Here is a 27,132-nt window from a genome sequence, read left to right on the forward strand (position 1 = left end):
CGTGGTTTCGCAAAAGTGGGCGTGGTTTCTAAAATATCGGCATGGTCATTTTCTGTAACTCGGTGTCCGTAACTGGAACAATGTATCTTCTCGAATATGCATATTTTAGGTCTAGAACTGGGTAAATTAATAAGGTCGCGATATGAAGATAAACAATAAGACGTAAAACGATGTTTTATTCGCGCGAGTTTAATGTCGTATATTACTATTCACGTTCACATAGTTTAAGCCTGTAAACCTTGATGTCGGCGTTTGATTGTTAAATTTGATGGTGACTACTCTACTGAAACTCCGTTTATTATAACCTTACTTTACAATGTTAATGGTTCTAATTTCCATTGAACTAAGTGGTTTTATTCGGCTTAGTCACCCAACGTTTGCTACAGACAGCTGTCATTCCCGTAGCTACTGTTGGCGCACTTCTTACATCGGGTTAACCGTTTGAAGGGATCGCCGTTGAATCGATTCGACGGGTTAATTCTGTACCGTCTGCTGACGCCGCAGCACGCCTACATGTATACAGCGTCAAGATGGATATCCACATCTGTTGGTTGATTTTGATCGTGAATGTTTTCAGCATCACGCACTGCAGGCAAGTCATGGTTTTATTGTCGCCATACAATGCAATCGCACGCAGCGTAAGTTACACGTTGATATAATTTCCGCGTTAATTTAATAATTCTCTGATAAATCATTGATTTAGCCGCGTGTGTGTGTATCGATAGCTTTCATATAAGTATATATGTATATACATATATTTGTTGCGCAGTGTATGGGGTAGGTTAACAGAATATGCAATAGACACATGATACTACATCACGTATATTGTAGTGAGTGAAATTTTTCATATTTACCATACACTTCTACATTGTAAAGTAATCAGTGGGAATCGTTGCTTTTATGGTGTCGTTTGCACAGTATATTGTTTCAATTGACACCAGGCATAACAACGGGATACTATCACAGCAATGCGTTTTAACATCGAACGTGTCAGCATATTTGTCGACGTAAAGAGAGTCAATCTATGACTGCTGTTACCGTGCAATTTGCCACTCTTATCTTTATTTTAAGGATCCTAATTTGGAGCTGTGTGATTTAATACGCACACTGCGTTAGATGATGTCACAAATAAACCGAGACACACTCACCCCGCGTCGATATGCGGACAACGTCGGACAGCATGCAGGGCAAACCACGACGATACCAGAATAGCTCCCGTGTATATGCTTTTTGTGTCGGCTTCATAACGTTCATGTGCGTCACAACATAACATGACACAAATAGAACAGGGCAACCCATGACTTATTGACAGCGTGAATATTCGTGAATATATTCATCGACCCATATTTCACGCAACAATCACGCGGCAAGTCGCGGCAAAACAGTCCATGCGGGGGTACAGCTTGGGTAGATCGAACGTAATACCCAACTATTGAGTTCTTCAAATATATGACACTACTCGATATTATATACAAGCTCTTGAACGCGTATAATCCCGTTTGCAACGCCTAACAAATCATATTTTTGTTGTTGACTCTCTTCAGAGAATGGTTTATGATGAAATGTCATAAAAGTGTGGACATCCCTTAGGAGATTCCCTGACATTGAGCTTAACAAGGTCACTGTGCTCTACCGAACCAATGTAAAACAGCTCACACAGTATAGTAAATTTCGCCCATAAATATTTTGCATCATTTTATCGCGCCGTTTATATATACTATGGTTCTGTAGATTACATTGCGCTCGTTCGATTCTAATTACATAATGTTTCCCTTACATGCTATGTGTTACACTATGCTAAACATATATATACTCAAATCCCGTACATGTAATATACACTCTGGCAACCAGATGTGCACAGATAAATTGAACTTCAGTACAACTATTCAACGATTTAAAAAATAAATATTGGAGAGTGCTAACAGCATGCCTCAACTACATTGACAAACCAAACAAAAAACAGTCGGATATCGCATTTCAACAGCAGCGTATTTGTGAATTTGACCTGTTTTACTGTACAGATACGACGCACAATTTGTTGGTGTTTTTACGAAAATTGGTTTATAATCATAGAAATTTAAATGTAATGAACATGATTTCAAAATGACAATAGATGCGACTATTATTTTTCTTTCTGTTAACTATAATACAATGAAACATGAAATGTCTATAGAAGGCGTTCCTCGTTTAACATATGCCCATAAACGTATTGAACAATAATACGATGATTAACTATGTGCAATCAGGGCGGGATAAAAAAAAGAACGTAGAAAAATTATTTAATTTGTAGTATTTAATGTAAACGATTGCCAAAATATAAAATATTTTAAGGTTGTAAAAACTTCAACGATCGCTTAATTGTCAGTACTAACACAGATCCGTATCCGGTGCGTGTCGTATTCAACGGCTTGAATGTTTCTTTAAGAGTTAAGTGAACTGTGAATGCACTGTAAAACAAAGAACCCTGTGATATACACGATTTACTAGTCCCCTTACAACTTGGATATGGCTGACCAGAGTAAGCAGAAAACATGTTTTATCTGTTGTGTTTTATGAGCGACTTGTAACTTTCTTCTCGTAATAAATGCCGAGTCTTTGAAACTGGTGAATGTGGTTTGAATGCCTCGCCATAAATCCATTCGCCTGACCTGTGAAGTTATTGACTTTGAATTACTCTTCTATATGACAGTGTTCACAGTTATTTAAACAACTGTTTACGAGTGAAAAGCTGTGGAAGCCACATTTTTAGAGTAACACTTGTCCCCCAGACGTGAATAATTCACACCTGTACCTGTGTTAATCACAGCTAAGCAGCCAAACAGACATAATATCCCCCTGTGACTTGTCGTCTCATGCTGATTAACGTCGGCCAAACAGTAGTTACAATTGCATTCACATGTAGCAAATTTCACTCGTAGAAGAAGCAAAATACATAAAATGCGTTAAAATAATGCTACGTATTAATTAAGTAATATGTATTGAAAGTGGATATCCTGACCGCACTGCTACATTCATTTTATTTTGAGAAAGCTGAAGGGTCTCAGCATTTAGACCAACGCACATACAATGTAACTGACAAACAAAGCCCCCTAACTCCGTGAGTGTATAATTGTTGAAAGATGATAGGTTATGTAATTCGTGTCTCCCAGTGCCATGCCGCAGTAGCTTGTTGTATATGAACAGTTACTCACTTGCTGGTATGTGCTGTTTGGTGATTGTTATACGCTCTGTTCTATCTGTATTTGTCAACACATTCATATATGAGAGGAAAGAAGTCACATTCCACCAGTCGTATTTATCATTTTCCGTCGAACACACTGTGTCCCTACCATGTGGAGATCAGATTCGTAAAGCTCTCGTCACTCGCAATTTGTAATATCAGCTAAAATAGTAATACAGTGGCCCCTCGCTAAGTCGCGGGTGTCGGGATCCAAGCAAAAACCGCGACTTATCGAGGGCCGCGACTTACCGAGGGACCTCGTGAAAGAGGGAGATCGTGCATTGAAAAACATATAAAAAGCGCATATAAACCCTCGGTTTAGCTAATTGATGTATCATCATATGTGTCAGGCAGTATTCCAATAAAATCATGATTATGTTTGCTGTAAACATTGCGTTGATTATTTTGTTTGTGTCCGATATTATGTGGGTCGCTTGCTGTTGCTTGCGACTTCGACGGTAACAGCTTCCAAAATAAACCAGTTTCATCGCAATTATAAACTTGTTCGTCAAAATAACCACCTTCATAGATAATTTCTCTCAGTTTTTCGGGAAAAGTTCTGACAGCGTCCATGTTCACAGATCGAGCTTGGATTGAGACTGCGTGTGTCGATAGCGTGTCCTCTTTGCCATCGCAAGAACCACCCTGAAGTGGCCTCAAATTCAAAGTCGTCATATCTGAGTTGTGTGCTTTGCATTGGGTGATGGGACCAGATAGTGGAGTTCTGTCAGACCGTTCTTGAAGAAACGTAAACAGCTTTATCGGTGTCATCATTGTCGGACACTTTCGCATGTTTTTCTGTTCAGTCCCGCCTCTTGGTCAACTTTGAAAACAAATTTACTTTTCATTTTTTACCCACCCACGAATAGTGGGCTCAACCACGGCTAGATCACGTGCAACCCATAACTTGGTTTCACCTCTACTTGACACGGTCGATCGCCGTGAGTTTATGGCGCACGAACAGGCTGGATAGTTTTTGCTTTGACATGCTGCTCAATTGAGAAATAGAGATCAGAATTCTATGAATTCAACTCATTGTAGCGAGTTTTTTTAGAGGTATACCAAATGGGACCGGGCAAGAAGTATGTACGGTCACTACTCGACACCCCTGTTGACACCTTGAGTAAGGCCGCCGTCACCCATTTCGTCTCAGCAATTGACGGACAGTAGGTGTTAAGTTGTCTCTTTAACGGTTAGTTAAAAACACTATGCCACGAAACATTAGTCTTTGTACTTCAAAACTGCTGTCAAAACACAAGAGAAATTTTGGGAGCCATCCAAGTACCCGCGACTTAGCCGAATCGCGACTTACCGAGGCGCGACTTAGCGAGGGGCCACTGTATAACGTTATATTAGCTATTAAATAGTCACATGAAAGCAAGAAATAAATTATTAAATACGTTTGAAATTGCTATTTCTGTACGAGGAGTGAACTATTCATGTATGCTTCCTATTCGTTTGAGAGATATAACTTATGAATAAGCAATGTATTTGTGAATCTCATAGCTAAATTATTAGAACGCCGGCTAAAACGCAAGCGCCTGTTAAGTTTTAAACTTAATTATTGATAATAATTGTTCACATCAGATTGTAACTAAAACGGAGTATATTTAGAAAAGTATTGCCACTTGTCTTTGGCTCGCCATTTATGTATACATGGCCGCACAGATAAATCGCTAACTTAATTCTGTGATGTCACATGTAATGGACATCTAACACGACGAGACCCGACACAAGTGCAGTGTATATGTGTATGTTTTTCTGTCTACACCTATACACTGATTATAGTCTATCATTGTGTAATATACGGGTCTGTGCAACGTACTTTTTATTACGTAAAATCAGGAAATATAAGGGCATCTTTCAGTGTCTGCAATGCTTTATTTTGTTTAGAAATGACAAGTTCCGAGTCGTTTTATCTGAACATACCACGCGTGAACAAACTTGTTTTTATTGCCTACATCTCCTAATTTGGCCGCTTCTTCGTCTGTGTTCATGCATGTACTGCATAATTGCATTTCTGTATATTGTAACCAGTGCCAATGCGGACATCTTAGATATTCTCGTTATCTTGTGCAACAGTCAATAGATATATACTACACCTAGTCATATGGGGGGGGGGGGTAACGAGTACCATGTTTTATTTCAGTTTTTATTAAGCTTGTTTTAAACAGCGATGCGACTCCTTGAGGCGATTCATGTAGAAGCGTCTGTCTTGCAGAGGACTATAAGATTATTGCATTGCAAATATTGCACGCATATCAAACATAATAATAATACCAGTAAATTTAATATTCAACGTGTGGAGGTGCCATCTATTTTTAAATAAATGCTATGGTTCATGGACGAGTCTTGCTTGGTGTAGGCGTCAATCGCATTCCCTGGTATCTGTAGTACTAGTCAAAAATAAACTAACTAAATAACAAAAAAATACTACCCGGATAAAATACAGAAAAAGAATTAAATAATTTTTGGAGCAAAAAATAAAATATTCATCTATTACCACACTCGCCCAATTTTTCAAAATGTCATTTTGCGGTAGTGTTAAAAATGATAAAGTTGGCAAGGGGCAACACGACTCATTGTGTACCCTGGGCAACTCATTGCGCTAGCAGACAACTTATTAACAAAGAAATGAACACAACTTTTTTTGTCAGGGGACGCGTTATGATTATGCAAATGAAGGACTTATATGACGCAACTGCTCTGTCTTGTGCGTTGTCCGGTGCTTAGCACCATAAATCGTCTCGTGTAAACCATCTTTGAATTTCACTAATCATCATTATGACTACAACAATATAGCTATAGCATTTTTAGTACGTAATAATGCGTGTTTCATTAATTGGGCAAAAATGTACATCGATATGTTGTTTTTGTAGTTTTTACAGATACGCTGACATACTGTATGATATCATCAATGACGAAAACTATGACAACCAGATGCGACCTAGTGCGGGAGGTGAGTAGCGAGTATTTGAGTTGTACCCTGCATTGAAATCTCCCCCGGGTGTCCTGAGATAAAATCCTTTAATATTTTAAGTCACTATGCGCTATAGATGGAATAGTTATCCACTCGTGACATAGTCGGGCCAATTATGTTATTCCCCGTGGATGCTCTAACTGATACACAGTGGACGTTTCTGCAGTGTGTGTAGAGATTCAGAACGAGATACAAGTCCTGACATTTACCACCGAACAGAGAAAAGAGACATATAGGTATAATGAATAATAATATAGTTGTCTAATAATAGTCTCTAAATATCAGTGCGTGTATTATTATTATTATTATTATTACGGAGTTTTTGTTATTCATCGACTGATGTTGTCTATCTGAAAACAACTGAGTATTGAAATATGTGTAGTAATGCATGGTATATAAAAAGGTCCAATCGATGTTGTTGAGCAGCCGAAGGCAAATTAGAAACCAAACACTCGCGATGAAACACGGTGTGCACCTATAAGTACCATTTATTGATTTTCTTTCTTATAAAAATTACGCAAATAATAGAGCAGACGGAACTGTTTGCCAGCAGTGACTGAAATGAACGTACATGCTACAATATTCTATAATCATATTACGTACAGAACGAGAAGTAACAAAAGTGTAACATGCTAATGGCCATCTGTGGTATATATTTACACAACATTTACATGAATGTCCTTAGTAATAACACAATGCTATAACTTTTTGTTATTAATTACGCAACTATATTCTGATATGTAAATTTAGTGTGTCTATTCATTCCTGACAGGTCCTCCCGTCAATGTATCAGTGTCGCTTTTCATCACCAGTATTCACTCGCTGTCGGAGATATCTATGGTAGGTAGAACAAGACACTCGTTTATTATTGCTTATTCCCGGACTTTGCACAGTACAATGCTTGTTATGCCTGACACAAAGAACTAGAAACGGCAGTTACCGGATTATGTCATCATTCCTGGAGTGATGACACGTGACATGCATGCATTTTATTTTTAGGAAATTATATAATCTGATTTTATGTACATTACCAGTTTTAGTAAGTTAAATTGATTTTACACATTCATAATTGTATGAACATTGGGTTAGGTGAAATGGTTCAAATAGGCGACTGGTGATATTTCAACGAGAATGATATTTTTATACATTGACAAATTAAATTATCTTAAATATAATTTTAGTCCTATTGCACACAATTTTGTATCGGATCCAAACAACCCTGTACGAATACAGATACACTGAGAGCGTTTCTTGCCAATGAACTGTAATCTCAAACTGGGGATATGTTATTGATGTTTTTATAAATTACAAATGCGGATCTCTCGCGATCCACCATAATCAAAGATTACTTGACAAATGAAACGTTTTCTCTTATCTACCATTGCGCAATAAGTTTAAATGAACTGAATTGCTCTAATGTAAAATATAAATCCCACTGTTTGACGCCTGGCACGATGTTACTTGGTTGCCATCGAGATTAGTACTACTAATTAAACTCGTATCTTACTTCATTCGAAGAGATTCTTCATAAATATTATTTTCTACATAGTTGAACTCAGAAAAAAAACATTAGTGCAGTACTATGTGACAACTCAGCGGGAACAGTATATATTTACCGTTAGACACATCAAATCCTGCAAATAACGGTTACCACTGTCATTGGATGAATGGCGAATTGTGTTACTACATTTGCGTATCGCAATCTTGTGGGGGATGAACATAGAATTCTATACGTGTGGATACACAACACAGTATTATTAGTAACATAACTGTTGACAATCGAAACGGCATAAAACACATATGCATATATGAAGTCACGTTCTTGTAGGCCCATCATGTTATTTTACAAACGTATTCTTCCATTTGCTAGGCACGTTAATCGATAATTGCGAAAAATGACCGAGAATCGGAGATTGCGATCTGAATCCCGAATGCAAACATGCAAGACATATTTTGCACTTAGATTTTGATCAATATACATTACAAATATATTTCCCATATCATGTGATGGATTCCACGATGTTTAAGAATGTCACTTACTAACATAAATTACCGGTCGCTAGACAGTTCGTGTGCAGCAATTATTGTTGAATAAGCAGATCGTAGACTACGTATTATATGATCCCAATGAAATAAAGACATGGACATATATGTATTTGTGTGCGTGAATTGAGCATACATTAAGGTCACCGCCTAATAGACATGAGCAGCGAGATCAATTACGTGTAATAGGTTTCTGATATTCTGAATAAAAAAAATGTAGCAGATAGGGATTTTGCAATTTGATTGGGTTTAATGGGGAATTGCAATGTCATTTTAATGAATGTGGTCAGTGATCAAGACCTTTAGATTCTAATACATTCATTGCATGAGCTCCGATAATATAGCATAGTTGGCATGTGTAACGTACGTGGTATATTCGAACTCTTTAAATTGCAATTCGCCGGATTTCGAATTACGCTAGAGAGATTGGCAATTATGATCGCTCATAGAATCGCGCTTTTGGTTATGTACGTGAGAATGTGATTCATTTTTTTTTGTACGTTTAGTATACTCGTTATTCACCGTGTCGCATAGCAGTGTTCGATCTGCAGTAAAATAATAACAAAAACACCAAGCTACATACCTCCCTGATTTATTACCATGATTAGATTAATTAATAAGATTCACCCAATATATTTGTGTTTATTCTCACGAATTTAAATCTTTCTTTGTAAACATTAATCACTATTCTACTCACAGATGATCGAGCTACATGGAGATTTGCCACAGGGTGGCAGCTCGTGCACTAGGTTGCCAGGCTATAGCATCGTGACACGCAGAATTAGTTTGATGTGGGTCTCACGTGGCTTCAACACGAACTTTGTAGAGCACGTCTTCTATCCGAGAATTCAAAGGGGATTTGACTGTCAATGCTATTTTGTCGTGTATTAATTGTAGCTGACACAATTGAGTATGTGAAGCTATGTCCCTGGTGAAGTGAATAGGGACATGAAAAGATAAGACTAAACTGACGGTGATGTTTTAATACGATTACAGGGCATTCACTGTCAACTGTTTCTGATTCGTGTACTTGTCATTTAATCATGCTCGATAGTGTGTATTTGTGCATAGAATGTACCGTGAGCCATCTTACAAATTTATTGAACGAATGTAGTAATTTTATAGTTGCGAGTAAATTGTTTATACGATGTTTATTACATTTGTCTGTCGTGATATATGATAAACAATTTATATTATCCGTGTACATTTCCCTTTCAAATTGGTTGTTTGTTTCCGGAGAATAACATAATAAATTTATCACCGATCTACAATGTTAAATCGCAGCTGATAAAACTGAGGCGCAAATTTCCAGCCGGTATTAAGGTGAAATGTACATTACTGGATATTAATTAGTAATTTTTGTTAGGATAGGAAGTCTGCAACAATTGTATAGCTTGCATATGTCTACGTTTGGTGCAAAAATAAAAACCACACACATTTTCAACAAACAAAGAAGATTTGCTCGCAGATATTGAGAAACGGCGACATATTTCAAAAAGATTTACAGTTAAGGCTAACCAATTAAATATATTCCACGCGTGTTGCCATGTTGTTCATTGTGAAATAAATAGTTGACAATTAGTGACCTCCAAACTGAATCCTCATTCAGTTATAGTGCAGTGTGGATTGTTTTTCTCTTGACCTATGACCCCAATGTTTTACCCTAGTTATTACATCACCTACATACGTCGTTCAAAGAAAGGCGTTTTCTCCATTTCTAATATAAATATCTATTTATAGGCGCAGATATATCCAGGCGTTCACGGACACGATGCAATGATTTTTATCCAGCGTATGTGTTATTTTCAACAAGCCCGTTTTTTTACCCTTCTTTTATGTTACTTATGTTCTGTTCTTCTTTTTATTTCCAAAAGGACTTTGGCGCAACTCTGTTTTTATCCTTATATTGGCTGGACCCTAGGTTTATATTTAATGGCACCGAGCCGATAGCGTTACGGTCAGGCTCTGAGTTATTGGACAAACTATGGACACCTGACTTGTATTTTGTGAACGTCAAAGAAGGCCAGGTGCATAAAGTAACTATCATAAATAGGCACATACGAGTCAGTCCTAATGGAACCATTTTATATGACATGAGGTAAGCACAGCTACTAATCACTTTCATATATTATACCGCTGCATATTTTATTTATATTCCAGATGTAATTTACCATGCTTCAAGATAGGATGAATGTCACCCTGTAAGTTAGGTTTCGTTACGAGCAGAATTGATTTCTTACTAAAAAAATGAAAGGGCAATTATTTTACACACGTCTCGCCCAGTGTGAGTTGTCTTACTAACGTGCACTTGTATTTTTTTATTATAACTATATCGTATACTCAATGGCGCCATCCATCTGCGCAAAAACACCTACCCAATGCTGTGCCCCATTTATATGTTTTCGACATTCGAATCGCGTTTTCCGTCACACTCTTACCAAATGTTGAATTGGTAGCATACATCAGACCCGAAAGTGTGCAGCTTGCATGAATCAACCGACAATGTGTTGAATTGAATCGTTATCTAATAGCTGAAATGCGGATCTACTCATCGTTGTTGTACGGTATATATGTCGATATGACTATAATGAAATAGGCCATATGAGCCACTTTCGCTTACATTTAATTAATTGTTAAAACGTATAGCTTGACTGGTTAAGTACGTCGATCGTTATTAAACACGCATCGGTATCATTAAACGAAACGTGTTCTGTCAAAACAATTAATCATAGTATTTTGATAAGTAACTTCTATGGATTATCGTTATCAGCAGGGGCGAGGGGCTGCCAATCACATATTTCAACTTATAATGGTATGTTAAGTTGTATAATATAGGGGAACGGTTTGATATTTAATGATATTGGCAACACACGTGTACTAACTGGGTATGTACAATGTCGACATTGTGGGATAACGGAGAAACATGATGAATTATAATGATACATGGATGCAGGGATAGCTCATAGTTGGGAGGTATTAAACTGGTATCTTATTGATTAATTGAATTTTCGAGATTTAAAATAGAGGTGATAAATTTCATTATTGGAAAAAAACGTATGTACGTGTAAGCATAATTCCATAACGTATGGCTTAGTTCTGAGACATATGTGCATGTTTCCCCGGGCGTCATGACATAAATAAAACTTCAATGTGTTTTCAACTAATGTCACCCCTCGTAAACTACAGTCATACGAGAATACATTTACGACTTCAGACTACATCTCCCACCTGTAAACACATATAGAAATAATATATAGTGCCAAGATGAACGGTCGTTGTAATATCTTCACCGGAGTTTATCTTTAGGGAATTGTACAATCTTCAAAAAACAAGTAATCAATAAAGGTGGGTAAATGGAAGATAGCATTTGAATGTCTGTTAAAACATTTTCCCTTGTGGAACTCTGAGAGCTATTGTACGATGTGTATTCATTGTCTGTTCCATCACTTTGAAAACGAACTCGTGCAAAATTAATCTATATGCTAATATTAGCAATGTGGACAATTAAAATAGTGGCAGTGCGGTCACAATAGTGACAATAGGCATTGGAATGACAGATTACTCAATATGATCGGCATTGCTAGGTGTAGCAATTTACGCCATTATATCACGCGATTAATCAATCATACAACGATATTTAACATACTACGATATGTAATACAATATGACGAACATATTAAATTTAAAAGTTTATTTAATTTTCCAGATTAAATAATTATGACCAATACGATTAGGATTTAAATTTCAATGAAAAACAGAAAACATATCCTGAATGTTCGCATCTAAAACAATGGGTACACCCTTCCACACAAGGAGTATTTCAAAGATCTTCAATTCCAGGATTCCAAAGATTTATATTAGACGTAGACTGAGTTCAAAAGAACGTCTCGTTTTTAAAGTAAACAATACCTGAATAGGATATATTATCAACTGTCGGTGGCTTAGTGATGATTCACCACGTGTAGTTACGTATTCCACATAGGGTATGAAGATCTTACATTTGCTGATAATTTTTATTTGACATAGAAACTAAATAACAAACTAATACACCGCTGCTCAGATCTGACTCCCCGGCACTTGATGCATTTGTGAAGAATTCATTGTCCTGGAACGATGTAAGTGACATCGAAAAAAACAAAACTCCTCCAGGTAGAATTTCGCCATCCAAGCTGATGTTGGGATTAATGACATCCCTTGTGAAATTATTCCCTGGGCAAGAGGATCAACGCGTAGCGGTACGAAATAAAAGTCGTATTCATCCTAGTTAAACGGGCGTCAGATTGAATTGCCAGATTATTTAATGTTAAATCGAATTCTATAATGTATTTCAGTAAACAGCTCTAATATATAATGTATAACAGCTGAAAAGTATTAACGTTATTTAAAAATGTTGCGAAGACGATACTTGGGATACATTTATTTAATTGCACATAGTTCCATGTCATGTGAAGACATTAGTGTCGTGACATTCATTCAGTACACGTCTCTTGTAATATTGTCGAAATCGTTGACCAGAATGTGATGGGGCGGTATCAAAAAACAACAACGTTGGATCAACATTATTACATTGTTTACAACAAGGAACATGTCAGAGCACCCTCTGTCACCGTGTAAGGAAATTAATTCAGTGACGATTGTGTGGTGTATGAAACCGTCAAATTCTGATTGCTCTTCAGGAATTCCCGATTCACGTGCTATTACTTAAGGATTCTACAAAACTGTATTTATTTTCTAGAAATAAACTTCATTCATCGTCACATATATACACAGGATTACCTTTGGGTATGCACCAAATTGCGAGTTATCTGTGTCACATCTTTATGGGGTGACTATTTTGGTCTGGACAGTCTAACATCCGTTTACGCATCACTGTTTCAAATGCCGCTACGAGTGCTCGATAAACCCAACTAGAAAATACGTGACGTTCGGAGTTCGTCGCATTAGCATAGAAGTAGAATGGTTGTGAGTCTAAATACTGTATAGGAATTCTAAACTGAAGCCCGGATCGATGTTCATCTGTAATCACGGTTCAAAAACACACAAAATACGGGAATTTAAATCTTTTGGTTTAGCGTAAGCGACTATATAAAATACATTACATAGAATGCATCATCCTTGGGGAATTCGACAAATATAACATTCAAACAACGTTTAACAAATATGTGTATCTCTATCTTTGCCACTGCCGTAGATTACAGCGAATACTATCGTACCCAACACGCTCCAATACACCGAACATTCAATTCATTTGGATTGACAAACTCCCGTGAAATACATACGTAATGAAGAATCCTACGTCAGGAAACAATATACTAGAATACGAGAATAAACAGAATGACGATGGCGAGCAAGTAAAGTAAATGTGAATGCACTCGTTTTGCTATATGAGTGTACAGCTTTTTAATGTTTTACGTTGAGAAAAGTACATACACGTTTCAGAAATATTCAAGCTACTACGCTGCACGTGGAAACCATATGAAATCTTATAAAATATGAATTCAGCTATACATTTACAAAGATGTATTTTAACCACGCTGACAGCTACACAGTAATGAAAGCGTTAACATATAGTACAATAGCATACCAGCACGGTTAGACTTTGAAACAAGAACCGTTCTACTTGTTCACCCAATGCCTTTTAAAGCATGTTATCATTCAATCAATGATTGTGTAGTGGGTCTAATAATAAAACCGAAAATATTTATTTTTAGATTCAGAGATTGTTTTTTGTTGTTGCTGTTGTTTTCATTAGACAAATTAGTTTACTTGCATTGATCACATAACCTTAACGTTGCTTAGTAGTTTAAGCACACAAATTTGTTCTATTAAAAATCAATGTTTACCCTTTTAATTAAGTCACAAAGAGCCATCATCAATCATTCCCATTTATCTTAATATACTTAGTTAATATATCAACTAACCTAGATAACGTGTAATTATACTTGTACGTTTCACAATATGCTCCCTGGGCATCCTTCATACTGTATTAATTAATAATGATGTATATGCCAATTAGTATTTCGATGTTGATTTTGAAAGGTGTGACAGGCGAAGACATGTGTATCATCTGCATAATTGTCTGACTGTGTTACAAGAGGCGTTGAAACCAATAAAAACACCAATTCTCACTTCCTGCTGTATTTATGTAAATTGTATCATTCCCAAGACTCCATGCCCTAAAACAAAGGTTTAATATGTACGCGGCGTAATACAATTAAAATTTAATGAAGCCCTTTGAGAAAAAAAAAATGTGAGACCAGAAAATACGTGAGCATGATTGCACTACTATATTTCAGCATAAAGGGAGGATTGTGGGTGAATCCACCTATCAAAGACTTCAATTGTGTTACCAGTTGTTTCCCTTGGTGAATTAATGTTTAATAAGCTAAAACATTAATTTGTCATGGGAAAACTACTTTAATATATACTGGCAACATCATAATTGAACAACTGATGGGTTGAATTGAAAAGAAATAAGGAATATAAAGTGTTTATCGTCATTCTTTGGAAGGGCGATTTCATGTGTCTGTGTGCGAGGATGGATTCACCTAGAAACCTCTTTATGAGATTCCTCCAAAGACCTTGGCAGGATATTGTGAGGTATCCTAACCTATTAAAAAGGTCTATATATTCTATGTTTGTTTAAATTGCATAATTTTTATGCTGTCGTATATAGGCACATAGGTTAGAAACAATGCGTGTCACGTCGTAGATAACACGATTTCACCGCCCTGTGGTGGATACTTCCAATTAATGCGTATTGCACAATTTTGTATTCAAATTCACCATTCACTGCATTACATTTTTCTAGTATATTATTAGTGGGCTTATGAATACGTTCAACAGAATCTATCCTAACAATGAAATAACAACCCATTTGCAGGTGGCGGGTGCGCGTAATACTTTGTTCGATTAATGTCACCGACTTGTAGGTTCGTTGGTGGTAGGTACCAACACTTGCGGCCGCCACAACCTAGCGAGAACATAAGACAAAATGTCGTATACTTCAAATGAAAGATATTACCATTCCTGCGTGATATATAATATTTTGAGGAATATTATCTGGGATGTAGAAACTCGTGTTCTATGACAAAGACATCATGTAACATTTGACCCCGCAAATTATATATTAATTTGTGACTTTCCCCATCTGTCCGTCTATGCGTGTATCCACCCCACACCAAAACAGATATGTACGCTTTATTTGTTTATTTTTCACTGATGTTTTCTCCATAGAATCATAGGAATGTTTTCAGAATTATCAGACGTAGTACGTCTAGCAGTGCCTAGTCTCTGGTGATTGAACCTGTCCACTGACTTAAATTCTCAATGCAGCTGTCTAACAAATGTCAAATAGGAGTTCAAACGTAGTCTAATAAAGTAATTATTTGATTTTAAAAATATTGCGAGCTCTATTAATAACGGGCGTTCACGGGAGACCCGAGTATGATTAATATTGGGAATTATGTAGTAAATGCGGGGTTTAAATTGGGTCTCTTGTGAAAACCACAAAGTATGTTTAGTTAAGTTTTGGTAGAATTGGTATGGAGAGACGGAATTCAATTTAAGGATAAATGTTGAACTGGTAGTTTTTAATTGATTTGCGTACTTCACTAGTACTTCTTTGAAACCAAATTCGGGGTCAAAGTTCCGGGCCCATGTAATCCATTACAAATTATAAAAGTTTGCAGATAGTAATTATTGTGATAGTAATTATTTTATGATGTGGCGCATCCGTTTAATAATGAGGTAATGATTATTCCTGTACCCTAATTGACGCCATCTAGTGAGCAACTTTTAATTTATTTTCTGTCACGTGACACTGCGTCTGATCCACGTACAGTCTTTACAGCATGGTTCCCTCTATAACCTAACGAGTCACAGTAGAGCAAACATTCGATTTTTACCTTTTTTATTACATCCTCGTAAAAGAATCATTATTGCATGTATATATTATTGTCCGTTTTGTAATTAATGTTCAGAGGTTGCCGCACGTAAGATAAAAGGTTAAATTTAGTTCAGGCTTTCTGGCTTCACAAATTTCACATAGCTACCGGTTCATATCGTGTTGTAACTACGTGTACATGCCAATATATCAAATGGTATTTTAGTATTCGATTATAGGCCAAAACAACGTGTTTTTCGTAGTGCCAAAAAAGCAAGTCATAGCACAATGTTGCGTACGTGTGTGAGCAGTTTCGTAGGGTTAGAGACAAGAACAAATATGTATAGGTACGCGTATTTGCCTATAAAAACAGGTACAGTCATTTGAAATCTCAAAATAATAACATTGAGAACACATTACACGATATGCAAAATAATTTTACCAAAATAACTATAATAATAGGATAAAAAAAGTCAATCGCATTGAAAATGCACCTACGGTGCGAGGTGGTCGTCTAATTGTTTCCATGTTCACCATCTTCAAAGACAAATATCATATCTTACGAAGTGTGTGCAATGACAGATATAAATGTCGCACCGAAAACAGCTATTTGCCCAAAAAAACAAGGTCTACACAATAAAGACTGGTTGTTGTTGCCTGCGACAAATTATTTCTTACATTAGAAAACAGCAACAATCGAAAGACAGTCCAGCTGGGATAAAGAAATCACAAAAACTACAGTCAACGATTAAGAGACCAAAACCCATGGGAAAATGCTCAAGCCTTCGATCAGCAACCCTGACACATTTAAGTCAGAGATGTGGAGGGGATGGCCCTACGTAGAAAATGATCTGGAATTTTCTTTCATCTCAACTATACTATGTAAACTAGTTGAGACATGATCGACAAAGTCATTTGAATTAGGCGGTTATGAGTGTTATGAGTATTTCCGTAAAAGATAACCTATATAAAAAGCAGACCCCGTGGTGGTTGCGCATAATAAAAAAATAACTAAATTATTATTCAACAATTCTGCTTAGTGATAATGGCGGGGTCTTGTGACTTGAAGTAGTCAGTTTATTATAAGGACAATTATATATCATCAAGCCCACCCAAAGATGACATTTACGTCATTTGGAGGGCGATGTGTTTGAATTCAGGAGTAAGTATATTAATTGTTCTATTCTGATCTTTGATCATTTTAATGCTGGGACAGGTGGTTTAATAAAACAATCTATTTTGATAATATTAATGAATTGCAAATTGTCGAAGGTATATCACTGAAGATTCGTATATTACCATTAAAAAAAACTTTGTTATGAAACTAAAATGTCCACTACTTGAACAACCTTGTAAATCCACTTCATTAATAATGTAATGGTGGGACAATAAATGATATACTGGGAAATTACATATATGTCAATCTATATGTTGATAAATATAGCACAATCAAAATTGTCAATAGATAGGATTCTACAATTTCTGCTCGAAATTAATATTAAAATTAAAACACCTAGAATCGTTAATGAATTAGACATAGACGTTCTCCACAAGATAAATATATAAGAGTACTCTCGTAACTATGAACAATTTGTAACCCATTTCCTGGATATGTAAAATTGTATAAATTTGACAGTTTCAAAATGAAAAGCAATTAGTCTACAAAGTAGTCTAAAATACATTTTAATTTTATCAAGCGACATATCGGTGAAACTAATTGCTAAGCGCTACTATCGGACTCCGCCAAGAGACTCTTCATCATTCCAGCGATAGTTGTTACATTTAGATATGCTAGGAATTCTATTTGTTGACTGTCATTATATGTGTTCCTATACTTTGGACCAATCACAACTCTCATCAGTTGACAACAATTTGCGCGCCAGTCCATCTAAGGTATTGGAAAAACATTTCTTAAATTGACGTCATTGCTCTCTCATCTGTGAGCGGCAAAACAAGTGTGTGATTTTCTACTCGCATACCAGATATAATCTCTTGTTCAAACTCTAAATTTATTATAAATACTTCTGACATACCAGTGTCATCTAAATGACACATGACTGACTAACACGTGTGTTTCATGGTCACACTACAATCACGCAAATGTCACAATACAGTCACAATTTAGAGAATTGAGAGTGCGGAAAACAAATGAACATACCGCGATAACATACATGTGACTGTGGGTACAACTTTGCGTTTAAATGCTCACTATATACACATCTTAGATAACAGTATATCCTTAAAATACTACTACACACAACCAAGTGAAAACAAATTGCTCAATAGTATTCTATAAAATGAACAGTCAGATTAATTTGTGCAAGTTTGTGAACTTGTCAACCAAAAAAAGAACGAAAGCATTTATGCAACATTTAACATTAACATTTACTGCGATTTAGTGAAATATTTATTGCTTTTTGATCAATTTTACCCATTCATACCAATACTTTATTACACAAGAGACCGATGCAAGAATGAACTATTATTATTTTTACTAAAACCAGACACATGATTGTTATTGCGTAGTAATGTAATATAAAGTGTACAAACTATATGTCATGCTTAGTCAGTGGAACTTTTTTAAAAGACATTTAATTTATCTCACCATCATATTTACTAATTGACGGCAGTACACATCAACTAAAACACATTTCTCCCCACAACCTATTCAGCATGTGATTGAAAATCTATGTATCGTTTCGAACACCAAACGTTGAGTACGAATAATGAAATATTTAAAAATACAAAATTACACTTTAAGATTCAGTGGGCATATCAGTACCAACTACACCTTTATTCGCGCGGACCACATTGTGTTGGTTGTATTCTGCGTTACATAAATAAACGATAGATTGCTAAGCCACTATTGAATTAGAAAAAAAAGAACTTATTAGAAAAAGAAACATAAGCAAAATGTATCATATGTTTAAAGGGACATATAACACAAGCCCGTTGTTTATATATAATTGTTCACACACCGTGTGATTAGGGTGAGATAAATGTATTGACAATGGATTTCTCAGAAGTATTGATTTTATTGATTTTCTTTGATTTCTAGAGTAAGCGTGATTCTTATCTGCAATCTGTACCTTCACCATTATCCGATGGACAAACAGACATGTAGAATCGAAATCGAAAGCTGTAAGTACAAGTTAACATTATATGCTAAACGTGTAGATGAATCTACTAAATTACATTTCTTTTTTTCCCCGTAAGTAAATGCAGCTGTGGGACTCACGCTTCAGTTGACATCGACTAGCACCGTAATTTCACTGTGCAATATATTACCGTGATATTGATATACTGATATACTATTTGGCCTGAAACTATTCTAATTCGTATTCACTTCTATGCTTCTATAATGTCCATTACTTTCAAGTTGTCATATTATTTGTCATGCATCGGTGTGTTCACTGTTCAGTAACTACTTCTTTCCCTGACCTCAAATCAAGTCACCAATCTATGAAAGAATTAGATGAATACAAGGCGTGTGGTTGGTGGTTAATCATAACGCCATAACATCACCTTCACAATACAACATTAATGTTATTACTTACGTATCAGAGATCGTGGCGTTCCTTCTCACCTTTACCTGATATTGCAATAATTAGTAAATTGTTAGAAGGTAAACATTCTTATTTTCAATGTTACCCAAGAGTCATTATCGTTGGCAATTGATACCGCGTTTTCCCGTGTGTTGTTTAAAAACGATGTATTGTAGCAAAGATTAGTTTAAAGTAAATAGTCTTAATATTTCAACAACACCAAACGATTTATTAATCAAGAAAAGCTTCGCATCGATGCCAGTAGGCGTATATCCTTTGATTGTCTTCGTACGTAGTGAATTGATCGTCGGCAGTTCTAATTCTAATTGTCTATGTACATTTATACCATATTCTCTCACAGAGATCACCTGCCTGCAAGGTATAATTGAATAACACTGTTCTGTTCGACATGGGACTCATGGCGACGTATACATTGTTTATTTACATGAAATTCGGACACGCGCTGCGTGGCGATCACCACCCATCAAAGGTGTCTTAGAGCGAATATATATCTACGCAAAGGCGACCGATTACATCTCACATCACAAAACGTGACTTGAGTACACAACACAAGAGTGATTCATGATAACCGTGCTTATGCGTTAACACGTTTTCATTTCACCCGTCAGAGTGCTTTGATCATAAATTGAATGCACATGAAAGTAATGCTAACCGACATGTTTCTGTTTCATGGCAGTTGGATACACAACCAGTGACGTCAGATTACTGTGGGATAAGAATTTTCCCGCAGACATACAAGAAGATCTCGTGATGCCTGAATTTTCTATGTCGTATCCAGCAGTAAACAGCACTGTTGTGCATTATCCTCAACTAGGTAGGCCCGGCATGCATTGCGCCACAAATCATAAAAGTACTGGGTTAATATTTTTATCAGTACATTACGAGCTGAGATTGAATTAAATACATTTACTGGCACAAATATTTGAGTGCACTGTCATTAGAATAACAGTATCGTATTTTTTGCAGGGGATTACGATCAGCTATATTGTAGTTTCTCGCTACACCGAGAACTGATCTATTATGTCTTGGAACACTACGTGCCGTCTACGTTGATGGTTATCGTATCATGGGTATCATTTTGGTTGAATGTAGAAGCAACTCCGGCGCGTGCTGGTCTTGGGATAACGACGGCTCTGACGCTAGCAACGCTCAGTTCGTCAGCTCGCGCGCATATGGCAAAAGTCTCTTACACGAAGGTGTGTTCAGTTTGCATGTTATCTCATATAAATACATAGAGTGACTACACGGACCAAAGTCGTGGTAGAATTTTTCCCTAAATATATATCACGATTGCGAATGTTTACGAATGTAGCTATTAGTCATTGAAAATTCCAATGGCAAACACGGTGTATTTTAACAAAAGTCATCTATTACATTATACCAATTCTTTTTTAAGACTATCGTTAATTTGTTTTAGGCAATTGACATATGGATGCTTGTGTGTTCCTTATTTGTCTTCGCTGCCTTAGTGGAATTTGCTCTTGCAAGTTACTTTCATAAAAAGATTCACTCGGAGAGATATGCAAAGCAGAGGGTACGTAAGGTAGGCTAGTTGCACGCTATATCCACATGTCATATTAAATGCAATATGTTTGCATGTAACAACTGTGACATCATCGTGTAATACCGTTTTACGCATTGTATATGAGTGGTACGCACGGCGAGGGTTATTTCTGGCAATGAGTTGTAAATCTAATCGACTTTGATTACTGTTGTTTAGTCAATTTATACACTGTGTTGCTCGGTGTGCTTACGTCAGTTGTTACGGCGCCCAAAATTCGAAAACCTTAATTGGGAATAACGTCAATGTCATAATGTGTTCATAATGGCAAAATTGTGTGTATATGTTTCTTTATACATTCAAATTACATAATCACGAAACACGAGACATGCCGTACATCAAACCACTACGACACCAGTTACAGATAAATCTGCACGACTTGATTACAATAACGTCCATAGACATTTCTAATGTAACGTCAACGTAAAATCTTAATATTTCGAACCTTGGTATACGAACCTTGATCACAGTATTTAGTATTATTATACATCTGTCACCGTAACGCCATAAGTTACAGCGTGCCGTATTTTTGCGGTATTTTACGGGGAATTTTCATCCTACCATATTAGGAAATGCGAATTCCAAATATGGAATGATTACGAGCGTAAGCGTTCTCTAATAAAAAAAAAACAAAACATGGCTGCCACCAGGGTTTGACCGGACTCCACACAAAGAAGCTCGCTGATTCTGTTCTAAACATTTTGGATTTCGGCATTCCCATGATGTTCCCTAGGAAGGAAAACATGTATAATAATTAGGTTATTACGAGGATACTTCAAAATATGTACTCAGACAGTACGCCGTCGCATCGACCTTAGCCGTGGTTTCGCGGCGTTTTGGGTCCGGGAAGGTTAGGGTCCGACTGTATACCGACGATGTATATATTGACAGACGAAGCAAAATACCTTCCCGGACCCAAAACGCCGCGAAACCACGGCTACATCGACCTCTGCTGCGCGTCGGTCGATACTCCCGCTGTACTGTCTTCGTGCATAATTTGAGGTATCCTCGTAATAACCTGATAGTATAAGCAGTTGTACAACTGGGATTGTTTGAATCTAGCATGTATACTAGTAATACATTAAACCTGACCAAATCAAGCGATTCATGTATGTGCGACATATAACTTTCATTATCTGTGGGATTAATTTTTTCACACGATGACCTTGTGTAGCATTCAGTGGCCAATGTTTCAACATATTACATTTGAACCACAGGATAGGGCGAGACGCGTGACCCAATTATATACTAATATATCTATATAATTATTTTGCCACACGTTCAACACGAATTTTTCAAATGGTGTGCCCCTGGGAGGCCGTCTGTCGTATACAGTATTTAAATAAATAATGTGTTTGAAACATCTGTGCGCAACCAGATAATCCTTATAAAGTACAACACTGCATTCATTAAATATATTTTGTAACGTTATGTGTGTACACTATTCAGTATACAAATGATAAAATTCACGTCTATTATATGCACTGTTTATTATTCGTGCCATATGTCACTGTAGCTTACGTTTACAAACACTTACGATTATAAACATTTGTACATCAGCAATGAATGAATTGAATTCAAGATTGAATTTATGTTTTTTCTCCATATCAAGTGACCGTAGTTAATACGGACTCGTTTTCTAATTGGTGGATATGTTTCTGCCACTAACTTATCACACGAGCATACACATTTGCGAACTCTTTTGGGGGGATGTTGATCACATTTCGTACACATGTACCTTTGGCCAAAGTGCATAATTGGACCATGTTAATGAATAGGATTATAATATATTATATTATTACTATTATTAAACAGGTAGTATTAAAACTTTAAGTCAAATAACACAAGTTCATAAGAAGTGACGAGTTGTTTCAAAGTGGAGATTTCCCGACGTCAGAAAGCCCGATTTTGATTATAACTACACTGCAAAATGAAATACAATATTCTTTCTCCCACACTTGAATATCAATATTTGTCAATTCATAATCGTATAGCATATACTGAAGCAAATATTGTCAAATATAAGAACAATTATATTGACTTGAGATGAGTGTGCATATATGTTTAATAAATAGCATGTTTAGGTCCACGTCCAGATAGCGCATTGATCATTGTATATTTTGTTTAAACGAAATTACGTTTTCTATATAATGTTTTTGCTTAGGGGTTAGCCATTTGAAATATGAAAGGAAAAGGTTATTAACGAAATTTGGTATTTCAGTCACATATTCTCCTATGTCCTATTTTTTAATTTTGGATTGTGAAGCACGCTAATTTTAAGAAAATGTGCTGATTTCACTGTTGAGAATAAAAAATACAATGGATATACAAAAACACTGAAACATCTATGAAACACTATGTGCATGCTTCTCGAACCGTGGTAATGTATATTGTTGACGCCGCCACCATTCGAAAAAACTACACATGGCATACCGAACAATTTATTGTATAACTTAGCTATTTGCCATCTGTTAATTTGCTTCATACACGGGTCCTTGCATAGTTTAACTTAGATTTCACATGTGTCGTCATTTGTATATTTGAACACCTGTGATTTGGCCTGACCTTCTAATCTGCGTCTAAGTAATAATGTACAAACAAAATGTTAATGAGATATTCGTAATTATATGCCAGACATGAACAGATTATTACTTAATATTAATAAGTAATGTATTGAAGAAAGTTAGTGAACAGTCCAAACAGTGTTAATCCTTCTCTTTCTTGGATGTTATAATAGTCGCAGAAACGGCAGATTATACACATGTTATTCCGTCAATGATAAGCAATACGTCAGTCGGTTTCTTCCAGAATTTATCTTAAAATAATAAATAAATATATACACACTCACATAAACCTAAACAAATAACTGTCGGTTTAGTGTATGTAAACCTACTTGGCACTTCTGTGGGGAATGGTTGACCTACGTTTTGCCTAGCATGTCGCACCATGTGGTTATCCAATAATATACAGAAATGACATTCCTGGCTGAAATATGAGTAATATCCGTTTTAACCAATGAAAGATGAATGACACTTTTCCGGATGTAAGTTCCAGCTGGATTCGCTGATTTATATATGCTTCATTGAATAACTAGCAGTGCAGGCTTGAATTCATAATGTAATATAAACTAAATTGCATCATGTGAAGGCATATCGTGAAAACACATATTTATATTTCCAATATTACATTTCTGACTGCATGTTAAATGTTAATTTAAATATTGACACTGGCAACTAAATTATCCTCACCAGTGTAACAACATATGGTGTTAATTAGATCGACTCCTAGTAGGTTATCCAGGTATCTTTAAATATATACTTAGTGCGTTTATGATATACCACATATGGGGAGATGCCCTTCTTTTCATATTAAATCGCAAAGTGCCGCGTGTCAACATTCCCCTGCGTTACACATTAAATATGCAGAGTGATTACTGGACATAATAATATCTACACGTCATTGGACAGGATGAAATACACGTGGTAATCACGTGTCACAGTGTTTTAGTCAATGTTTGATAAACAACATTACTTCTTGACAATAATTTAAACACATGACATACAAACAACAATACCAATAGTACGGTACGTTTATTATAAATACGTTGTTTCCGTTTCAGGACGACGTGTCTAACGGAAACAGCTGGATTGAGCTACAGGAAAGAGCAAGCCTACGGAGACGGACTGGTGAAAAATTGGCCAATCTGGAAGGGAAGCCGACATCGGTGCATATTAAAACGACACAGCCTAGCGATTTTAAAAGGATTTCCAAAACAATAGACAAATACTCGCGATTCTTCTTCCCGTTTATATTTACATTGTTCAATGTTATTTACTGGCCTTATTATCTACATGGATATTACAATTGACACGTGCTCGCATACATGGAATGAGAATAAGCGGTGTCGGTATTGTATTGTGGTAATGTCTTCAGCATTGATCATTTTAACGTGAACCTTTTCCCAGCTTTACAAACGTGGATTTTTTAAAAGAACAATATAAGATATCGACAAACTCGTCTGATATACTAGTGGGCGCTTCACTGTTCTCGTCGTTAAATTTTGCAATAACATGGAACCTTGAAATAAATGATAAGTAAGTGCGACAGCCGATGGAGTACAGGGAGTTGGCGAGTATAACACTCCCCCGTTGACAATGACAAAAAAATAGTTTAAATTACACTTATGGATACTAATGCATGGTGTTTGTATTCGGTTATGTTTCCGAACTGAACTGTGCATTTGGAATAGAATACTGTATGTTTAGAAAGTGGTGCTAATATTCATTAAACAAGGCGCTACTTCTGATGGTATTTTGATATGACATTTAGCTGCTTAGACGACCTACGACGTTACATTATGAAATAAAGCTCAAATTACGTTCCATTGACAGTGGATTATGTTTATAAACTATTTTAGTAAGCACAAGCTCGTCGTAATGTGGAAAAAAAAGAAAGAAGAAAATCTCTTCTCTCACATGTCTCGTTGTGTGTCTTGTTGTTCGACGGCAAATTAATGTTTTTTTTACACCTTATTTCAAGATATAAGGCAAGGTTAAGGTAAAATGCGACTCGTAAGTTTTTGATATATAACAATGCCATTATGTTGTCACAAAGTCTATAGTTAATTGTTTTATTTATTTTTTAATTCACTGTCAATTTTTTGGGGAGGAAAACTGTCAAATAATATTTATAACATGGCAATTTATCACCGATTTTCATAGACCACAAGGAAAACGCAATTTGTTCTCTAAACCACTAAAATAATGTCATTTTATATTGTACGACACTACTTATTGTTTGTTTTCACCCTATGTCACCGACCAACATTTAGAGATATTGAGATATACATGTATCTTTGCCATCGCACAGACAAAACATGCTATTTTCAATTTATTTGTAAGTGGATTTTGTTAACCGAGTTTAATGACCCTGTATTTTTATTTCATTTTTGTCATCTTTGTTACATGAAATCACATATTGTATTGAAAAGATTCAAAACTCTCAGTGGCAGTGAAGTATTAGGATGATTGTCTTAAGCAAATTACGCCCCACATGTGCAACCAGTGACACTCACGTAATAGAACAATTAAAAGGTCAGACTTGTTAATTGATGTCAAGCAAAGAAGGAAATCACGCTAACATATATAAGTACCTGTTTTCACCATTACTGGCATATGTAACCACGATATACCACAAACCTTGTGCGAGTCTATTGACTTGAGCATACACACGTGTATAACGTTGTGATGCACTGTAATGTGTTTCACATTCTGTGAGTTTTTGTGTGTATATAAATTCTGAACACACAATCATACAGTCTCTGTGCAACGTTATGTGTTTTCTCAATATGACAATATAACATGTAGTGTACTGTTTCATTACAAAGTATAGTGCACAACTATATTGCGAATGTTTTCATTTTTATCACCTGTATTATATAATACAGTTCCAAATGGCGAATATACTTAATTTGTATTGACACTTAAATGACACAATACAATGCTCCAGAACATGGGATCAATTAAATAATATTTATACACGCAATGTTTGTTATAATGTAATTTGTCCACTAGTTCTCCTACTGTAACAAGCAACCCAGTATATACGTGTGGTCATGGAATAAATAGTGTAGAACATTATCTACGAATATGATCTCCTTTGTCACTAAATATATGATAGTTTTGTTATCATGCAGTTGCTTACTAGAACATTACCTGCAAGTTTTATTAAGACATACATATGTACTCCATTTCAAAAAAACAATCACAGACTAAAAATTCAATAAATTTGATTTATACAATTCCCAATTAAGCAAAAAAGAAAACCGTATTTTGCACTTGAACCGAACGCCCAATTACGTATATGAATGATGCCCTT

The 27,132-nt window shown here is 36.0% G+C and overlaps 1 protein-coding gene across 1 annotated transcript; it reads left to right on the forward strand.

Moving 5' to 3' along the window:
• The first annotated feature begins 595 nt into the window (after positions 1-595).
• On the forward strand, positions 596-26,907 carry LOC102804758 (glycine receptor subunit alphaZ1-like). The gene is made up of 9 exons (XM_085497562.1): positions 596-638; positions 6,100-6,179; positions 6,973-7,040; positions 10,118-10,341; positions 19,187-19,269; positions 20,371-20,508; positions 20,661-20,890; positions 21,112-21,237; positions 24,875-26,907. The coding sequence occupies exons 1-9, from the start codon at positions 622-624 to the stop codon at positions 25,121-25,123; spliced, it is 1,215 nt and encodes a 404-aa protein (XP_085353688.1). The 5' UTR covers positions 596-621; the 3' UTR covers positions 25,124-26,907.
• Positions 26,908-27,132: the final 225 nt, after the last annotated feature.

This window comes from Saccoglossus kowalevskii, chromosome 3 (assembly GCF_978046115.1).
Source record: "Saccoglossus kowalevskii chromosome 3, keSacKowa6.1, whole genome shotgun sequence".
Taxonomy (NCBI): domain Eukaryota; kingdom Metazoa; phylum Hemichordata; class Enteropneusta; family Harrimaniidae; genus Saccoglossus; species Saccoglossus kowalevskii.